The following is a 21,136-nucleotide window of genomic DNA, read 5'->3' on the forward strand; positions in this document are numbered from 1 at the left end:
ATCAGAACTGCTGAACGTGCGCAGAATCAGTAGATATGAGAAGCATCTGGCTGCAGGTGTTGAGGTCACGTGATTTCCTGTCAGCTCTGGAGGTGCATCCCGCGGTGGTCCGCCATTTTGTCTGCAGCCAGGCTCTTGGAGAATAAAGTAGCCAATAGGAGCAATTTTCAGTTTGTTTGGTATTGAAGACAGGGTGAGAAGCAAGGTAGCAGTTAAATATTAGGGTTAGACTTGAATTCAAGGACTGAGATTGAAACTTGTACTGTAGTTCAGTCCCCTCCAATGTGGTTAGATAGGACCCCACTTATCACCCTGGAGGCCTGTAGTACCCCTCCCCATGGGGCCTTCTATTGTGACCGCAGTGCTCCCCAGCATTGAGGTGTTGTGTCTGACTGCTTGTATGTGTATGTGTGTGTGTGTGTGTCTGTGCGTGTGCGTGTGTATGTGTGTGTGTGTGTGTGTGTGTGCGTGTCTGTGTGTGTGTGTCTGTGTGTGCGTGTTTGAGAGACTTCTCCTACCCGAACCCCTGGCTTTGAAATAGCTGATGACATAGTCACTGTGCGTAGTCTCTGCCACCTGCACTCATGAAACATACTCATGGTATGCGTGCTCATACAGTACACACAGACACACACACATACCATATTTAATGGAGAGGATGCATCTGGCCAGGACTAACACACACAAACACACACACACACACACACACACACACACACACACACACACAAAAAGGCTATTGCTCCTGTATAGTCACAGAGGGATATCCTCTGTTACCCACTCACCCACTTAATGTGTGTGTGTGTGTGTGTCCAGTAATAGCATTTCCATAAGGATCGAGAGCTGATTGTGTTCTCTATATGGAATGTTGTTGCCAGCATGTTGACAACCATTGTAATCAAACACCTGTGTGTGTTGGCTCTGATCAGCAGATAAACCTAATTTCTTCAAACTGCTGTGACGGAAAGAAATGCCAGACAAGAAAATCCGGGGTTCCAAACTGTACATAATTTCGAGTTATAACGAGGAGAGTTAGAATCATGATCTCTGAACACAGAATTCATGAAAAACAGGTTTGCCTTGAAACACTTTTTATTTGATATGCAGTAGTGGATCCAATATTAATTTCTCTCTCTCCGCTTCAGTCTGTGGGCCTTTTCACAGGATAGCCTTCATCATCATCATCATCATCATCGTCGTCGTCATCATTACACACTCTGGCGTTGCCCTCAACTCTCACCAATTACAAACGGAGATAAACAAACATAATTTTGTTTAGTCATTCTCTCCCGTTTTCAACAAACCCATTATCTAATCATCCCAGGTTTCCTTCTGTTGATCAGGGATTATTATGGGATGTGGTGGCATCCAAACAGCCCCTCCCCCCTTCCCGGCTAACCCTCATAAGGATTGGGGGCCTGGCTTATAGGGATTTTGGGCTCATCCACATGATTATGGAGAGATTAGGCGTGGTCCACATAATTATCGGCATGCCATCTTTTGGAGAGCTCTAGAGATATTTGTGGTCCACCACCCATCTTAGAGTAATGCCCATGCCAGGGAGGTCAGTCATAGGCATACGTTTTTTGGGGGGGGGGGTTACTCAAGGGGTGGTAGCCGTTGGAAACAGGCCAACAGTAACAAACTGACCCTTATGTACTTCATTGTATAGGCATAAGTTTATTTTTACCAGATGTGTGATAACAGTTAACTGGCCATCTGTAACATAACCTTTACTTTTCATCAAGAGTATGGTACAGTAGTGCCCTTGTAACCCTTATCTCTCTCTCTCTCTCTCTCTCTCTCTCTCTCTCTCATACACACACACACACACACCATGCAGTTGAAATATGCACATGGTGCTGAGCTTGCATCTCTACACAATGTGCATTATAGAAGGAGTCACACAAGTATGATTGATTACAGCTCAGACTGGCTGGTGCGCTAGCCTGTCCTCTCAAAATAAGATAACTCAGAGAGTTGAGGGAACGTTTCAACACTGTCAGAACACAATAGGGTGTATCGACACAGACCCGCTATCCCTTCCTCTGTGGTGTATCCTGTCTGAAGATGGTGTGTGTGTGTGAGAGAGAGAGAGAAAGAGAGAGAGAAAGAAACATGTCCTTTCCTTGGTTATATCTCCCATGGTGGCAGCAAATACAGAGAAGTCTGGAAAGCCCGTCTTCACTGGCATGGACATTTCTACATTCCTCTGTGTTGTCGCTCCGCCCTACTCCTCCCAGTTTCTTACTCTCAACATTTGTCAGACCGTAACTGTTTTCACCCTCTGCTGATACGTTTCCAGGGAAAGTATACATGTGGAGGAGGAGATGTCTCCAAGCTGACACAGGGGAGACGAACAGGAGAGACCAATAACCAGAGAAGATTTACTGGAAACGTCTCCCCTGGCACTCTTGTGTGAAATGGATATGCAAAAAATAAAGGGTGCTAAATAGAAGCATAGTAGTTACTCAGTAACTACTCATTTTTGTGTACTTTATTGTAAAGTGTTACCAATTCAACTCCATGAATTGAATTGTAAATTATTCCAACTGATCGAATAGAACGCATGTGTCCAACACACAAGCAAGAAGTAGCTCAAGGCATCTCACTGTTACCCATCAAGATTTTTATACACAATCAAAAAAGGGTACTATAGAACCATTTTGTGTCAATAGGAGAGACCTATGAATGAAGGTTCTACTGTATATAGAATCTTACAGTTTCAAATGTAACCCTTTTGACCTGAAAAGGGTTCTATATAGAACGTTTTTTAGAGAGTTCTTCTACCGTGTTACCGTTGAGTTGAGTGTAACCGTTGAATTGAACATACCTCCAGGATGCATAATTGTAATGGGAAATCCAGAATTTCCCAGCAATTCTCGACCTGGTCCAGAAATGACACCCCCAACCTTGACTGAAAGCGAAACTGGGGAGTTGGGAATGTTTGACTCCCACTCTGGTGATACTGAAATGAAAACACCCAGTCCTTTTTCTCATTTACCAAAAAAACCTCTTAGTTTCCAGTATGATCAAACCTGCTCTGCATTCCCTAGTTCCCCTGTGTCAAGGACTGCAGCTGTTTCTGGTACGGCTACACGCAAAAATGTGTTATATGGAACCATTTAGCAGAAGCAATAGAACCAAGTAACACGTAAGGTGCTGGTTCTTTCTGAACTTTTCTATAAAGAAAATTACAGATCAGAAAAGGCTTCTAATTTATATGGAACCCTTTTTCAGAGAGTTACAGGTTCTATATGAGAACCCTTTTTGTTTTTGAGTGTAGCCTGAGTGCTACCTCTCTATGGCAATGAAGAGGGCTCACAGTAGTGTACTTGTTCATCACCTAGGCCCTACTCTAAACCATGGCATTTATAAAACTAGTGATAGAACATATATAAAATCTTCTTATCCACGTGAACAACTGACTTAGGGTAAATGTTTTATATTCCTTAAATGACCTCCAAGAAGACTGGTAATATTCGAGTAGAACACTCTCTCTCTCACACACACACACACACACACACACACACTCACACACACACACACACACACACACACACACACACACACACACACACACACACACACACACACACACACACACACACACACACACACACAGCGTCAAGAAGCGGCACCCCTTTGTCTCTCCTCCACCTCCTCATTGGCTGAAGCGTAGATGCGCTTGCTGCTTATTGGCCCAAAGTTTTCTGCTTCGTTTTCCCGTGTGTGTAACTGTAGCGTCGGTCTGGTGGTCCATTAAAAACAGCCACGCGCCCCATCTCTGGCAGTGGGAGCAGGGTCAACAGTTAGACGATTTAGCCTACTCAAAAAGATTGTTCTCCAATTTTCATCTTTATCATCAACCAGACCTACGAAGAAAAACGAAGAAACTACATTTTCACATTTGTTTCCAGGGAGATAGACTGCTATCCTCACTAACAACAACAACAACAACAATCCGTGATCTGAAGAAATAGACCGAACAACCATGCTTTCGGCGTGTCTGGAATTCCTCGGCCTCGGGCTGTGCGCCACCGGTTCCCTCTTGGTGATGATTGCGTGCGGTCTCCCGACGTGGAAGGTCACCGCGTACATCGAGTCAAACATCCTCGTGGCTCAGACCATCTGGGACGGCCTGTGGATGTCCTGCGTGGTGCAGAGTACGGGGCAGATGCAGTGTAAGGTGCACGATTCTATGCTATCTCTCTCCCAAGACCTGCAGGCGGCGCGCGCCCTCACCGTCATCTCGTGCGTGCTGGGTGTTGCGGGGCTGACGGTGACGATCGCGGGTGCCCAGTACACCAACTGCATCAAGACCGACGCGATAAAAGCCAAGGTAGTTAACGCCGGCGGAGTGATCTACATCATCAGTGGGCTTTTCGCGCTGGTCCCCCTCTGTTGGATGGCCAACATGATCATTGTGGACTTTTACAACCCAACAGTGCCCGCTTCCACGAAGAGGGAGATCGGAGCGTCGATCTACATCGGCTGGGCGGCTTCGGCCCTTCTCCTGGTGGGCGGCACACTGCTGTGCTGCTCCTGCCCCGAGAGGGTGAAGAACGCCTACCCCCTCAAATACGTCCCCACCAAGAGCATCACAACAAACGGCGACTTTGACAAGAAACATTATGTATAGCCTATGATGAGAAACAACCGGTGGATTCTTACAAAAACCTATCTCAGTATGAGAGTGAACCAAAAGCAGGCTAGTCGGGTCGCTTATTTGCCCCTAATCAATATCTTTTGAACGGCAACTGGCTTAGTGACAGTCGACAGGGGCAGATTTCTTCTATGGATTGGAAGACGCGCTGAGAGAGAGCCGTGCAATAGGCCTGTTGCAACAGTGCTGTTTTTATGTTAATTTTACGTTTTTTCCCCATTATAGGCCTAATGTATCGTTTATGTTGAATGTTGTTATCGTTTGACACATGGCCATTGTCTGACCACAGTGTTCCATGGTCAATGCGACAAGAATGGTGTATTGTTCTTCTTTTTTTTTACTCTATAATGATTGTAAATAGCTACAGACATGGACAATACTGTTTATAGGTTTAGTTCCCACATTACTCCTTTGCAGTGAAGGCTGCTCAGACCGATGTGCATTCATTTTATGATCAAAGGGGCTCATTTGCATAATATTAATTCATTTGCATTGTACTGTTTGTGTGTCAAACTATTGTTCTTGCCCACTTCATATTGGGCGAGTTTTGTTTGTAATAAAGAGAAAATGTAGGCTAATCAGTGTCTGTATCACTACTGTATTATCGAGCCTAAAACTTTAGACATTGCTGTTTACACACCCAAGGGCGAAAAAACACATAGCCTAGTAGTCCAATGACAGCGTTCCGAACCAGAGCCAGTCTTGTGGCGTGTATATGTACGTGTGTGTACGTGTGTGTGTGTGTGTACGTGTGTGAGCACGCGTGTGCATGCGTGCGTGTAATCTTGTCGACCTCATCTCTGAGAGCAGAAGAGCATGAAAGACCAATCTAACTATATATACAACAGCCATGATTGTCATCAGAATCATTTGTGGTCAGCCTGGTCTAGTGGGGGGGTGTAAAGGAGGTCATTCACATATGTAGTAGACGGGTGAGATAGGGATCGAACCACCGACCTATGGGAACCCAAAACATCTACCACTAGGCCAAATAGGAATTCCCCCAAGATCCGGGAGCGGGGAGGTCCGACTTTTGGGCTTTTCAACCGCTGCTATACACACACACACACACACACACACACACACACACACACACACACACACAAACAGGAAGTTGGAATACACAGACACATGATACAGACATGATCTTTAAACACGTGAGACATGATCAAACACGTGTACATCGCGCTGGTGCTGTTGAGAGCAGAGGAAATTAGACACACAATGCCCTCTTGCTCCGGCGCTGTACTGCTGAGCTTGTACGGGGAGGGGGAACATGTTTTGGCGCCCGGCCTCCTCCCTGATACAATCTTTGGAAGCTAACTGCAGTGGCCCAGAGGTCAAGTCATGGTGAGATCATGATAGGCCTGGATGAGGTCTACAGCCTCTGCTGCAGTGTGACTGGGATCTGTGTGTAGCAGAATTTTCTAGATTCTGTCAGAATGTTCTAGAATGTTGATTTGTCTGAAGGCAGGCAAGGTGTTAACTGATCCAGGTTGTTCGTATGTTCCCTAGCTGCTCAACAAAAAACTGAAAACTGCTTACACGGGAGCATATTTCATCATTATTACACCGAAAGGATTGACAGCAGGGACATGTGTGTTTTATCAATTTCATTGTGCACCATAATTTATTATGAAATATATACATTAGCAGTCCCTACAGAGGCACAAAGGACTGAGGAGATGACAGAAAAATACATAATCATGTGTATCATAGCTGATACACAGTCTTGAACCACCAGATAACCCTGAATGAGTGTTAGTGCTGCATTCACCATTTCATCAGAACAGACCACAAACTTTCATATCAAAACATCAAAGTTGAAAATCATCCTAGACACTTGCTCAGGTAACCACATGTCGCAGGCGACACAAAATCTCCTAAGCATCACAGTAGTTATGCCTAAAATAACACATTCTGTATGCTTTATTTATCTGTTCATCCAGTCTCTGGTTTGTGTAGAAGGAGGCAAGATATATCCATTGCTGTGGCCTCTAGTCATGTTGTTAGAATTGAAAAAGCAAGTGAGAGAAATCACTGCCCCCATCTGGTAAGAGGAGGTAATGCAGCCACGACAGATAAACAGGGAGCATGAATCTTCTTGGTCCTCTGCTATATGACGATGTTGTGCTCGGATTCTCTGGTCTACGCTCGCTTAAAAATGCCTGATATCTAAGATAACCAGATGGCAAGAATCACAGCAAAATCAATTCAAGAAGTAAGGCAGGTGGGACAATCTCTGAGTTTATCATCTGGACAGCTAGAAAACGTCTTTGAAAGGAGCGTTTTGCTGCAAGGTCGTCCACGGAAACAGGCATGGGATGATGTGGGAGGCCTGTTGCTCGCGGTGCAGCTTGCTGAACGCACCCCAGGTACAGAGGCCCCTTGGTGTTGGCAGACTGGTCCAGGGTCAGATCTTCTCAACCTCGGCGGTGGTGAAGGTTAGGCCTCGTGGGAAAGTTAGATCCTGGATCAGTGATATAAAGGCCTACTGTATGTCTATCCAGAGCTGCGAGGGAGTGTCTATGGCTGGTACTCTTTCAGCAGCTGACCCGCGATGACCAGTCTCTGGATCTCACTGGTGCCCTCGTAGATCTCTGTGATGCGAGCGTCCCGGTAGTGCCTTTCTGCTGGCATGTCCGTCACGAAACCCATTCCCCCCAAAACTTGGATTGACTTTTGAGGTTCCGCAGAGGATAGAGAGAGAAAATGAAACAAAACAAAAAAAGTTAGAGAGATGCATTCAAGATATACACTACAGCCTCCTCTAGATTGGAATAGATTGTATAGGCATGTTTAATCTACCTATCCAGGCCTCTCAGGTCTACATTTCAGCACTTTGAGATTGTCTCACAATGAAAAGTGCTTTATAAATAAATTTATTTATTGTTATTATTATTATTATTATTGGCCAGTGGATACTAGTGTCTTACCTGGTGAGCACAGTAGGTGGCAGCCTCAGATGCTGACAGTTTGGCCATGGCTGCTTCCTGTGGGACAGGAAGGAGGAAGCAGGGTTATAGAAAGAGTTTGGTTTTGAGAGGTTAAAAAAGTCAATATATGTAGTATAATCCGAGTGTGTGTATGGGTTTGATTGTCTTGGTGTATATGAACTTGTGCATTGCTGAGTGTGTGTGTGTGAGAGAGAGGGAGAGGAAGAGATACAGAGAGAGGGGGAGAGAGAGAGAGAGAGAGAGACTACAGTGTAGGCTGCCCCCTGAAAGGGTTGCCCCCTGAAAGTCGATGAGTCAAATCATCGATCGGAGACTGAGATTCTTGAAGTCGAGCAGTCGTTTTTTTGCTCCACTGTCAAGATGCTGGTGGGCAAAGACGACTCACCTGCCTTGTGATTTATGTAGGACAGGCCAATCATTCGTTTTAGACCTAGGCTAATAGGTCTAACACATCCTGTAGCTGTTTGTTGTGCAGTAGAAGGAGACTTCAGACTGATGTAGCGGAGGGAAGAAGGCAGGGAGCCCCTCTCCCCTCATGTGTGCCCCTAGTCTACTGTGCGCCAGCAATCACATGCATTCCCCAAACGGAATATCACAACACAAAACTGGTCAATCTTCTTGTATTAACTAAGATGTCCGCTGGAAAAAAAAATTCTCCCATAGACAGATAGAGCTCTAACGTCTGTGAAAATGCTTCAGTGAAGCCAAAACGTTTCCTTGTTGATTGCTGCCCAACGCATGAGTCTATTCACACACGCTTTCAATGTGCAGTTGAGGAGACTATCGTCAAATGTGGGCTCGGCACTGCATAAAAACATGGGGGCATCTGAAGTAGATGGACGATACGGCCTAGATGATTCACGTTTAGCGAGAAAAAAACAGAGGAACGAATCGTCGAAACTCTGGTTTGAATAGGCGATTCTGAGTCGACTCACAAAATTCCCAACTAGCGTCGGGGATCCCCCCTACGTACCTTAGAGAAGGGCTTCTTGGCGTCCCGTAGGAGTGCAGCTTTCCAGGTGAGCAGACGAGCGCTCTCCACCGCCACCGCCATGTCCGCCAGCTTGAACTGGAGGACGAGAAGAAAGAAAAAAAAAAAAAACATCACACCCCTTCAGAGACACGGGCGCTCAGGTGCTGGCAGGGCGGTCCGACGGAGCGCGAGACCCCCCCGGGGGGGCGTGGCCTCGTACCTGGATGGCCTGCATCTTGCCGATGGGGGCCCCGAAAGCGGTGCGCTTGTGGGCGTAGTCCGCAGCGCAGTCCAGGGCTGCCTGGGCGATGCCGATGGCCTGGGAGGCGATGCCGATACGCCCGCTGTCCAGGGTTTGCTACAGGGAGGGGAGAGAGGGAGAGAGGGGGAGGGACAGAGAGAGAGAGAGAGAGAGAGAGAGAGAGGGAGCAACACAGTCAGGAGAAACTCTAAAGCCCCAACTCAAAACGTGCGAAATGGCCTCAAGAATCAAAACATACTAATGGGCTGAGTCCAGTGCTGCGGCCTCAACGGCCCGCGAAGCTGCGTTGGCAACCAGAGCTGGCCAGCAACAAGCTAGCTAGTTCTACCTACTGGGCTTACTGTACTCAGGACTGGAGAATGGAGGTACAGAACTAGCTAGTTGGGCCTACTGTGCTCAGGACTGGAGAATGGATGTACAGTATAGAACTAGTTAGTTGGGCCTACTGTACTCAGGACTGGAGAATGGATGTACAGTATAGAACTAGTTAGTTGGGCCTACTGTGCTCAGGACTGGAGAATGGATGTACAGTATAGAACTAGCTAGTTGGGCCTACTGTGCTCAGGACTGGAGAATGGATGTACAGTATAGAACTAGCTAGTTGGGCCTACTGTGCTCAGGACTGGAGAATGGATGTACAGTATAGAACTAGCTAGTTGGGCCTACTGTGCTCAGGACTGGAGAATGGATGTACAGTATAGAACTAGCTAGTTGGGCCTACTGTGCTCAGGACTGGAGAATGGATGTACAGTATAGAACTAGCTAGTTGGGCCTACTGTGCTCAGGACTGGAGAATGGATGTACAGTATAGAACTAGCTAGTTGGGCCTACTGTGCTCAGGACTGGAGAATGGATGTACAGTATAGAACTAGCTAGTTGGGCCTACTGTGCTCAGGACTGGAGAATGGATGTACAGTATAGAACTAGCTAGTTGGGCCTACTGTGCTCAGGACTGGAGAATGGAGGTACAAGGTCACGCTGTGGTAGAACGAAATATCAACAGGAAGAGTCACACAGCCTAGGTGTTTCTGGAGGTGAGGAGGGTCACAATGATCTTGTTAATGGAAGTGTGTGTATGTGTGTGTGTGTGTGTGTGTGTGTGTGTGTGTGTGTGTGTGGATCAGCACCATGGCGATCTTGAAGCCGGCCCCACGGGGGCCCAGCATGTTCCCCAGTGGGACGCGGCAGTCGTCCAGGATGAGGTTGGCGGTGGATGAGGCCCGGATGCCCAGCTTGTCCTCCTTCTTCCCCAGGGACAGACCCGGGTGAGGCATGGGGATCAGGAACGCACTGATACCCTGCAGAGGGAGGGAGGGAGAGAGAGGGAGAGAGAGAGGGAGGAAGAGAGGGAGGGAGGGAGGAAGAGAGGGAGGGAGGGAGAAAGGGGGAGAGGGAGAAAGAGAGGGAGAAAGAGAGTTAGGGAGGGAGGGAGAAAGAGAGTTAGGGAGGGAGGGAGAAAGAGAGTTAGGGAGGGAGGGAGGGAGAAAGAGGGAGGGAGGGAGGAAGGGAAGGAGAGAGTGAGGGAGAGAAAATGAGACTTTGTGTCACCGTGGCCAACCACACTAATGCAGCATCACAAAAGCTTTCTCCATCAGCGCCGTTTCCCTAAGGGGCTCTTTAAGTGTGTGTGCATGTGCGTGTGTGTGTACGTGCATGTTTGTGTGTATGTGTGTGTGTACCTGCATGTGTGTGTGTGTGTGCGTGTGTATGTGTGTGTGCGCGCATGTGTGAGTGTAAGTGTATATGTGTGTACACGTGTGTGTGTGTGTGCGCATATGTGTGTGTGTACATGCATGTTTGTGTGTGTGTGTGTGTGTGTGTGTGTGTGTACACACGTGTGTGTGTGTGCATGTACATGCATGTGTGTGTGTGTCTCTGACCTTGTGTTTGAGCTTCTTGTCCGTGGTAGCGAACACCAAGGCGGCCGAGGCGTCCCAGCTGTTGGTGATCCAGGCCTTGGTTCCGTTCAGGACCCACTCGTCCCCGTCCTGCTGGGCCAGCGTGGAGGCCGCCCCCGCGTCACTGCCGTTCCCTGGGGGGGTGAGGGGGGTGAGATGGGTGTGGGAGCTGGGTGAGCTCCACTATGCCATGGTTAATTAGGCTGATGAATATGATAATGTATATATTGTAGGTGTTGTGGTGTCCTGTGTGTGTGTGTGTGTGTGTGTGTGTGTGTGTGTGTGTATACCTGGTTCACTGAGGGCAAAGCAGCCCACCTTCTCCCCTGTGGTGAAGGGAGTTATCCACTCCCGTTTCTGCTCCTCGGTTCCAAACTTCAGCACTGGGCCGATATAGAGAGACTACAGCAGAACACACACCGTTCTAAGGCTTCACACAACAACAACAACAACAACAATAATAATAATCATATTGATATAGAGCCTTTCCAGGCGCCAAAGCACTATAATATATTTGGATATACACAGTTAAGAGTTTAATCAGCGCGTGCCATAGAACACGGTTATCAAATAACAACAAACATCAACATCAATGAAGAACATTGATGGGGTTCTACAAGCGCTTCTTCTGAGGTCTGAACACAACACTGAACGCCGAGTACCATGTTGGGTAGTGTTAAGCTTACGTTGTTGACGGAGACCACGACCCCGGTGCTGGCGCAGCCCCGGCTGATCTCCTCCATGGCCAGGCTGTAGGCCAGGTAGTCCATCCCTGCCCCACCCAGTTCCTCGGGTACCTCCATGGCCATCACCCCCATCTGCCCCAGCTCTCGAATCTGGAAGACCCCCCCCACACCGCACGTACAGTCTGTCACACTCGTGTGTGGGTGTGAGAGTGTGTGTGTGGGTTTGTATGTGTGAGAGAGTGTGTGTGTGTGTGGGTTTGTATGTGTGAGAGAGTGTGTGTGTGTGTGGGTTTGTGTGTGTGAGAGAGTGTGTGTGTGTGTGGGTTTGTGTGTGTGAGAGAGTGTGTGTGTGTGTGGGTTTGTGTGTGTGAGAGAGTGTGTGTGTGTGGGTTTGTGTGTGTGAGAGAGTGTGTGTGTGGGTTTGTGTGTGTGTGAGAGAGTGTGTGTGTGTGTGTGTGTGGGTTTGTGTGTGTGAGAGAGTGTGTGTGTGTGTGGGTTTGTGTGTGTGAGAGAGTGTGTGTGTGTGGGTTTGTGTGTGTGAGAGAGTGTGTGTGTGGGTTTGTGTGTGTGTGAGAGAGTGTGTGTGTGTGTGTGTGTGGGTTTGTGTGTGTGAGAGAGTGTGTGTGTGGGGGTTTGTGTGTGAGAGAGAGTGTATGTGTGAGAGAGTGTGTGTGTGTGTGGGTTTGTGTGTGTGTGAGAGAGTGTGTGTGTGTGTGTGTGTGGGTTTGTGTGTGTGAGAGAGTGTGTGTGTGGGGGTTTGTGTGTGAGAGAGAGTGTATGTGTGAGAGAGTGTGTGTGTGGGGGTTTGTGTGTGTGAGAGAGTGTGTGTGTGTGTGGGTTTGTGTGTGTGAGAGAGTGTGTGTGTGTGGGGGGGTTTGTGTGTGTGAGAGTGTGTGTGTGTGGGTTTGTGTGTGTGAGAGAGTGTGTGTGTGGGTTTGTATGTGTGAGAGAGTGTGTGTGTGTGTGGGTTTGTGTGTGTGAGAGAGTGTGTGTGTGTGTGGGTTTGTGTGTGTGAGAGAGTGTGTGTGTGTGGGTTTGTGTGTGTGAGAGAGTGTATGTGTGTGGGTTTGTGTGTGTGAGAGAGTGTGTGTGTGAGAGTGTGTGTGTGTGTGTGTGTGTGTGTGTGTGGGTTTGTGTGTGTGAGAGAGTGTGTGTGTGGGGGTTTGTGTGTGAGAGAGAGTGTATGTGTGAGAGAGTGTGTGTGTGTGGGTTTGTGTGTGTGAGAGAGTGTGTGTGTGTGTGGGTTTGTGTGTGTGGGTATGTGTGTGTGAGAGTGTATGTGTGTGGGTTTGTGTGTGTGAGAGAGTGTGTGTGTGGGTTTGTGTGTGTGAGAGAGTGTGTGTGTGTGTGTGGGTTTGTGTGTGTGAGAGAGTGTGTGTGTGAGTGGGTTTGTGTGTGTGAGAGAGTGTGTGGGTTTGTGTGTGTGAGAGAGTGTGTGTGTGTGTGGGGGTTTGTGTGTGTGAGAGAGTGTGTGTGTGTGTGTGTGTGTGGGACAGGTGGCTCGGGTTTGTAATGTCAATGTTATTTTATTTCTAGAGCTCTATTCATACCAATCAATGAAACACATAGTGCTTTACATAAAAGGAGAAAGATAAAAACATTACAGTGACAACCGATTTAAAAGAGACAATACAAGTAAAAACATTAAAAACTGTAAATGCAGAGTGCAATTTAAGAGCACTTAGATATTAAAACAAGTAAAGCTACGTGGTAAAAGCAATGTTTTAAGATCTCGCTTAAAAATTACCACGGTCTCAGACGTTCTCAGGTGTGAGACTGTGGTCATTTCTAAATTTATCCTGGCTGGGAGATGCCCCGCCCCCATCTCATTATATGCAAAGTTTGTCAGGCTAACGGGGCCTAGTTTTGCTTCTATTACCAATATCAAACCTGGAGTCTTCAAGGTGATACAGCTAGTTTTGGAGACCCAATATAAAACCCCTACAGGTTTGTGTGTGAGAGTGTACTGTGTGAGAGTGTACTGATAGGCCTTTTCCACCAAGAGGGAACCGGTTCGGTGCCGGTTCGCGAACCTAATTTTGAATGGTTCCGAGCATTTCGACCAAAAAGAAATGAGTTCGGGAACCCGAAAGTAGTAGGTTTTTCAGTGCGAACCGTGACGACATCATGGGCGTGGGCTGACGTACAACGGTTCGGCTCAAAACTGGTCGAAACGCGGGCCCGTTCTCTGGACAGAACCAAGGTTCCAGGAATTTTTAAACAAACTGGTTCACGAACCAGAGTTCCTTTGGTGGAAAAGGGCTATGAGTGAGTGTGTTGGGTACCTGTTTGGCGGGGTATGTGTGTTCCTTGTCTAGTTTCCCAGCTATGGGAGCCAGTTCTCTGTCTGCAAAGTCTCTGCAGGTCTGTCTTAGCATCTGGTGCATCTCGGGCAGCTCCGCTAGTGTGGTGAGGCCCCGGCTGCCACTGAGACACAGGCCCAGGGCTGGGAGAGATATTTGGGGTGGAAGGAGAGAGGGAAGGGAGGTGAGAGATTGGAGAGGAGGAGAGGGTTAGGAAAGTGAGAGAGAGATGGAGGGGGTGGAGAAGTACAGAGGGTGGGAGAGGGAAACAGTCTCATTCATGCTTCATAAAAACAATAATTAAACTGTTAGATGAAATTGTCACCAATTTGTATAGATCATAATTTACTTTAATTATAATATGTTTATGACTCATGATGTAATACTATATCTCCCTTATCTGTGAGCTCTTATCAGGTCAGTGGACAGTTACCCAATAATGACTGATGTATGATGAATGTTATTCATACACAGCTCTGACAAGATACTAAAGTTCGTGTTTTTCCGTTTTTATTATAGCTAGTAGATGCATGTGATTTAAAACCACTGGGTGGAAATGATTTTCATCGTGGGAATGAAATGTGCCAGCGGGACAGTCTGCAGAATTAGGTGAAAGGTCGCCACACGGCTGCGCGCTCACAACCTTTCTCCTAGAAGGCTACGTACGGCCGCGTTCTCGTACTAGATAGCTAACAAATTCAGTGTAAGTTATGTCGAAATGAAGAATATAGCTAGAGCTTTCAAGATCCAGTTCGGCAGCGTCAGGTAGTTGGCTGTGACTGCTAACTTGGTTCATAAACAAAGGTTACCTAACTTGACACCAGACAGAGCCAGCTAAGCTAGCACCGTCATCACCAATCCTAGTAACGTCTCTGTAGCTAGCACTGCAATCACAACATATCACTGATACTTGTTATTGGCTAACACAAACATACTAACGTTATGCTGTTCTGCTATTCTTCTAAGAAGAACAAATAGCTAGCTAGCTACTGCTTTGGTACTGTTCATGCTCTTGCATGCTATCTACCTAGCTAGCTAAGCTTGCTAGCACTATGTCGTTAACTTTGTAAGCGTTATGATCTCTGCTTAGCAACTGCAAGCATCAGTACAGCCGAGGTGTTAAGTCGTATTTGGAAATGATCGTCACAGAAATGCTGATCAATAGCTTGAACAGTGACACTGACCTTTCCTTGCTTTGAAGAGTGCTGCCATTGTAGCTCCTCTGCTCTCTGGGTCTGACTGACTGGAGCGAGCCAAGCAGAGGCAGGTGTGACGTAGCTACTGCGGAGACGTTCACTATCTTTGGTTATACAGTAGTGTTATGAATAATTTAGGGAGGAGGTAGTTGTACGTTGTTGTTGTTTTTAAACTTAAAAAGAGTATAGCCTATAATTTCCCTTGAAAATCTGAGATTCTCATTCACCCACTGCAAAACATCTCAATTTACAGCTGAACACAAAAAAGAAATCCATAATTGTTGATTTTTTTTTACCCAATAAGACATCAACATATCATTATGCTAAACCATTATAAGTGTATAGCCAGGAAATCTAGTTAATGATTACAGTAGATAGCTACAGTACAGCCGCTTTCAGTCTTAAATAACAGCTAGTGCCTCATCATTATGGTGGGATAATGTCCAGCGTTGTCCAACCGTCAACCTTCAAGCCACTCCTTTCTTAACTTGGCTGTGTGCTTAGGGTCGTTGTCCTGTTGGAAGGTGAACCTTTGCCCCAGGCTTGAGCTCCAGAGCGCTCTGGAGCGGTTCTGGGTCTCTCTACATGGCTGCGTTCATCTTTCCCTCAATCCTATAGTCTCCCAGTACCTGCTGCTAAAAACATTTCCACAACATGATGCTGCCACCACCATGCTTCACCATAGGGATGGTATTGGCCAGGCGATGAGTGGTGCCTGGTTTCCTCCAGACATGACACTTGTCATTCAGGCCAAAGAGTTCAATCTTGGTTTCATCAGACCAGAGAATCTTGTTTCTCATGGTCTGAGAGTCCTTTAGGTGTCTTTTGGCAAACTCCATGCAGGCTGTCATGTGCCTTTTACTGAGGAGAGGCTTCCGTCTGGCCACTCTACCATAAAGGCCCATTTGGTAATATGGCTTTGCTCATGGGGACTTTGTTGGATGACTGGAAGAGCCGATGGAGGGCTTGTCCGAGGACGACTTAGTAGTAGTCATTTTCGTGTTGTTCATCCCTGATAGAGATTTTGGCACACATCCCAAGTTGCTCCTTAGGATCATATTAGCCTATAACAGCTTATCCATTGTTTAGATATTTGGTACTGAAATATATGCAAATGTATGCATATTTAATTAGATATTGCCTAATTTGCGTATATAGACATTTTTTTCAAGACGAAGTGTAATGCAAAAAAATCTCTTAATGTGAAGATTAAACTGGTAGAAATTCATGAGGATATATTTAAGAGGGGGAAAAAACTATTCACCTGTATAGTGTCTCCTCTTAAAAAGGGTGTGGTCTTTTTTTGTGTGTGTGTGTGTGTCTCGGATAGAGATTTTCAACATCCGACGTTGTCCTTAGGGTCATATTAGTCTATAATAGTTGAGATATTCTCTCCTGGATTAATTGCATACATATCTTATCCAGGTCCTAGACTAGGACTACTAACTTTTCATGTGGTATCCACACTGTTCTCAGTGCACACTTAGACACAGAGAATTACACAGAGAGACACGAGAGGGATACTACAGAAAGTCATATAACCAGGAGGAAGGCAGTGAAGCACATTAGCCAATTGTGAAGGTAGAACCACAAGATAGGAATTAAGGCCCTGAATAAAGGCAGTCCAACCAGAGAGTTTTACAGGTTTTTCCAAACATGTTTTATTTTTGGCATCATAAAAAGTCAGTTACGTTGTCCGGTACGATGCTGTCATTCTATTCCTTTGGGTTGGAGGGATGAAGGGTATGGGATCATGCAGGAGGGAGGGAGAATGGGGACAGGGTTGGAAAAATAAAAAGCGCCGGATGGGCGGGTGAGATGAGAGGGCTGATTGCAATTACACCAGGCGTCCAGCAGAGGGCGCTCACTTGCTGGCGGTGGTGAAAGTGAAGCAACCTCTCTGGTGGAACTGCATATCCCTGATACGACGCATGGATTGGATCTGGGGCTGGTAGGCGCAGAACTCGTTGTAGTGTCTGTAGTCTCCACACTCAAACAGGTACTGGTAACCTCTGTAGCCGGGGTACTGGTAACCCACCCAACTGAGAAAGGGAAGAGAGAAAAAAAAATCAGTTGCAGATCTGAACCGAAAATGTCATGGCGCTTTTACAAGAATCAGTAGGCTACCTGTGTGTGTGCCTAGATGTTTCATAGTTTACTTCAATGAGACTTTGTGAGCTCATTCTCATGTAACAAATAAATAAATACACCTTAGTTGTTTATGTCACATGGACACTACAGTAATTCCCCTACCTTATGACTCTAAAGCCACCCTACTTCCTGCACAGAGAGACAAGCCCTGGGGTCCATCTAAGACCATGGCTCTATTCACTTCCTACTCTCATAATAGAACACTATTCATCTTAACATAGGACGGGGCTCCTGCCATTTCAGATTAGTCATACTGCCCAAGAACAAACACTCTCTAGCCGCATTCTCTTAAGCAACACACCCCTTAGGGAATTCTAACATTGCTAAATGCACCATGAGCTGACACAAGTTCTCAGAACCCTATCCAGCCCTACTATAAAACTCCTCCAGGGTAAGTGTGCATGCGTGTGTGCTTAAGTGTACTTACGCTCCACCGGGGACCCTCACGCTGCCCACTCTGTCACAGAAGCCGTGCGCCCAGAGGGTGGGCACGTCATCCTCCTGGATCTCCATCTTGTTGCCCTTGAAGTCGGAGAGCTCAAACAGACAGATCTTGTGCTCCAAGCTGTCCTATAGAGAGAGAGAGGGAGGGAGAGAGAGAGAGGGAGGGAGAGAGAGAGATGGAGGGAGAGAGAGAGGGAGGGAGAGAGAGAGATGGAGGGGAGAGGGAGGAACAGACAGAGAGGAGGGACATGGTTAGACTGATGTTCCTTACCGTACGTTGATACAAGTGCGTAGATGCAGCTTAGAGATATTTCTGCTAACAGTTACTAACTGTGATAACTAAAATATGATGAGGTATGCTGGTGTAATGTCTGTCTCCCCTTTGATAGTCTTGTGTAGTTTCAGCACAAAGCCATTGTCCACTATCCTCTGTCCTTGTCCCCTTTCCTCTGTCCTTGTCCACTATCCTCTAACCTTGTCTACTATCCTCTGTCCTTGTCCCCTATCCTCTGTCCTTGTCCTCTATCCTTGTCTACAATCCATAGTCCTTTGTCCTTGTCCCCTATCCTCTAACCGTGTCCACTATCCTCTGTCCTTGTCCCCTATCCTCTAACCGTGTCCACTATCCTCTGTCCTTGTCCCCTATCCTCTAACCGTGTCCCCTGTCCTTGCCCCTTATCCTCTGTCCTTGTCCCCTATCCTCTGTCCTAGTCCCCCATCCTCTGTCCTCTCTCCTCACCATGCGGATGGGTCTGAGGGACATGAGGCAGTCGCTGCGGTAGGAGTTGCTCCAGGAATCCCAGCGAGGATACTCTCCCTTCTCCAGGATGAACATCTCCCCGCGGAAGTTAGTCTGCTCAAAGGCAACAAAGCTGGAGGGGGGGGGGGCGCCAGGGGCAGGGGGGGCGCGGGGGTGAGAGGAGGGGAGAGAGGGATTAGAGGTGGGTACACCTGGAAATGAAGTGAGCGTGAGAGGAAGATAGAAAAAGAAGGTTGTTGTTTTTTTAACCGAAGCACAGTTGAGATTGTTGTCAGTGCAGTTATGTGTGTGTGTGTGTGGGTGTGTGTGTGTGTGTGTGAGTGTGTGTGGGTGTGTGTGTGTGTGTGTGTGTGTGTGTGTGCGTATGGACTTACGGGCCGCACTCCACAATGATACTGCGCACTCTGTCGATGCCGCGGTCACACACATTCATACACTCGTTCTGGACCTCCATCATCCTGCCCTGGAAGTTCTCCTGGTCGAACAGCATGATCTGCGCAAGGGTTAGAGGTCAGAGGTCAGAGGTTAGACCAACTGTCTGATCTACAGGGTGATGAGCACACAAGAGCCATTTACAAAGGAGAAGTCAATGGAAACAAAATACTGCAATCAATGGAATGGAATCTGAAGAAATGGAGCCCAGTCAATAATTTACTTCCAGTGGACATGCATGTCTGGGAGTGTATGCAGTATTTATAGGAAGTAATATACCAGATATGATGCTAATGGTCTTTATGTTAACCTCTTGTCATATTAATTCTGCTAGTGCTCTTAAATCAATAGTATTTACTCCAATCAAATAAAAGCTCAAATGAACAACGAAGCAGCTGTGAGCACAGACGGAATAAAAGCTATAAAATTGCTTTAAAAGGATTGAAGTGAACATCATGTGTGCAGTATCGAGGCTTATGCTCCGTATGACTCACTCTGAAGTTGCCCATGCCAGGGTCTCCGGTCTTGGTGGCCTTGCTGGTGGCAGCGGGGGCGGGGGCACCCTTGTCCTTGGCATCGGTGCCCTGGCTAGCGGCGGACTTGGTGGTCTGAGACATGGTGAGGGGCTTCAGGAGAGTCTGAGAGAGGGAGGGAGGAGGAGGAGGATGAGAGTGGGATGAGGAAGGAGGGGGGGGGGTATGAAGATGGAAGTGAAAGTTTGGTATAAAAAGGGATAGGTGATAGATAACAGAGGGGGGAGAGAGAGAGAGAGATGGAAAGAGAGAGAGAGAGGGAAAACGAGAGAGGGACAGAGGGAACATGTTTCGAGGTGTGGCATCAGTACTCACACTACAGGGTTGAAGAGTATGTGTTTGTGTGTGTACTGTGGCGTGTATGAAGCAAAGTACGAATCCCCAAAAAGGTATCCGAGTTTTGGACTAAGGCTTGAGTTTCTATTGGGTGGATCAGTTTCACTAGCGGGCCCCTATGCTCCAAAAATCAAAGAAAACCAGTCAGGGCCCTGAGTGCCTCATGTAGGCCCTGAAGCCTGGGCCTCTGTTAGGGGCTCTCCCCAGCCTGCGTGTGACTCATCCAGGCATTGGCAGGTGGAGAGTGGGCCCTATAGTCTTGGCTGTGTGGTAACCCCTGTACTACGCAGCGGTGGATGGGCTGGTGTCTGAGCGTGTGTGTGGGGTCTGTGTGTGTGTCCTTACCTGCGTGAGTACAGCTTGCAGTGCCGTGTGGGGTAGGCTGGCTCGTGCTGGTCCCTTCAAAGCTACGCCCCAGTTTATATACCCTGGCAAGGGCCAAACGTAGGGGCTCGCGGCACAATAGAAAGCCCTGTGTCATCACAGTTGGTCACTGCCAAAGCCGTCGGGTCATCGCATCGCCCAGAAACGCAACCCTGACCGGCCCCTCTGGCCTGTAAGCAGTTTGCTGTCAATGGAAAGCCCTGACAAAGCTACTTTCCCCCCAGCATCGGCGTGCTCGGGCCTGTGAGCTATAGCTGCATATAGAGGAGAGGAATGCATAGACCCAGATGGCGCAAAGAGTTCATCCCTTATCTCTCTCTGTCTCACACACGCAGTCTTATAATTCACCTTGATTATCTGTGCGCTCTGTTGATCTCCTAAGATTTGACATTACTCGACTGCCGTTGAAATACATACAGGTACGCTTGGCGATTAGTGCTTTTAGGGAACTGACATTTGTCTCCTACCCAGGGATTGCACCTGTCTGTCTTTAGGGCATAGATCCCTCACTGAATTACTTCTTCAGAGAGAGAGAGAGAGAGAGAGAGAGAGAGAGAGACAGCCAAGGGCTTGTGTAGTTCGGGCGTGTAGCTTGGGTCTTAGGTGCTGATATCTACTGTATGGGTTTATGTAACACATTATACTATGTATACACTGCAGTGTCTTGTGTCAAGACTGAATACACGCACTGTACTGCTTTACAACTGAAATACTGATAATAAACCATGAATAATAGACTACCAATATATATATAACTACTATCTGCTTGAGCTCTTCTCAGATGGACTTTAATGGGGTTCGGTTCAGAGCTAGGAGGCCTCAATATCTGACCAGAGTTGTGGAAACATTAATGGCAAATCAAGGGTAAATTGGAATGTACAGAACAGTGAGAACCATCCCCAACTCTGTATTTATTGATAACTTTGATCATTTCACCTCCATGCCATGCGGCTAACATGCAGACAGAGGGCCAGCTTGACCGGCTGACAGCGACTAGTCTCTCTGTTTACGATTGGTCGACTGAGCAGCCACTCAACTGTGAACACAACCTTGTTCCACTGGGGACGGGTGACGGGCGGGCGTTTGTGAGAGGGGTGTATACACAGTATGTGAGACTGAGAGCACAATCACTCAGGCTTTTCCTTTAAACCCCAG

The 21,136-nt window shown here is 47.3% G+C and overlaps 3 protein-coding genes across 3 annotated transcripts; 1 reads left to right on the top strand and 2 right to left on the bottom strand.

Moving 5' to 3' along the window:
* The first annotated feature begins 3,961 nt into the window (after positions 1-3,961).
* cldn5b (claudin 5b) lies at positions 3,962-5,120 on the top strand. Its single transcript, XM_084442734.1, has one exon. It carries the CDS (start codon positions 3,995-3,997, stop codon positions 4,640-4,642), a length of 648 nt encoding a protein of 215 aa, XP_084298860.1. The 5' UTR covers positions 3,962-3,994; the 3' UTR covers positions 4,643-5,120.
* A 1,160-nt stretch (positions 5,121-6,280) lies between these two features.
* acads (acyl-CoA dehydrogenase short chain) lies at positions 6,281-14,998 on the bottom strand. Its single transcript, XM_084442707.1, has 10 exons — positions 14,930-14,998; positions 13,728-13,888; positions 11,443-11,592; positions 11,047-11,158; positions 10,739-10,890; positions 9,986-10,156; positions 8,817-8,954; positions 8,597-8,692; positions 7,603-7,659; positions 6,281-7,345 (listed from the first exon to the last, which is right to left on the bottom strand). The coding sequence occupies exons 1-10, from the start codon at positions 14,955-14,957 to the stop codon at positions 7,193-7,195; spliced, it is 1,218 nt and encodes a 405-aa protein (XP_084298833.1). The 5' UTR covers positions 14,958-14,998; the 3' UTR covers positions 6,281-7,192.
* A 1,807-nt stretch (positions 14,999-16,805) lies between these two features.
* crybb1 (crystallin, beta B1) lies at positions 16,806-20,111 on the bottom strand (the record flags this gene model as incomplete). Its single annotated transcript, XM_084441896.1, is given in 8 exon segments — positions 16,806-16,983; positions 17,520-17,662; positions 18,276-18,408; positions 18,671-18,789; positions 19,223-19,366; positions 19,943-20,071; positions 20,073-20,087; positions 20,091-20,111. Coding segments are annotated over 8 exon segments (882 nt in total).
* Between the last annotated feature and the right edge of the window lie 1,025 nt (positions 20,112-21,136).

This window comes from Borostomias antarcticus, assembly GCF_949987555.1.
Source record: "Borostomias antarcticus genome assembly, chromosome: 8".
Taxonomy (NCBI): domain Eukaryota; kingdom Metazoa; phylum Chordata; class Actinopteri; order Stomiiformes; family Stomiidae; genus Borostomias; species Borostomias antarcticus.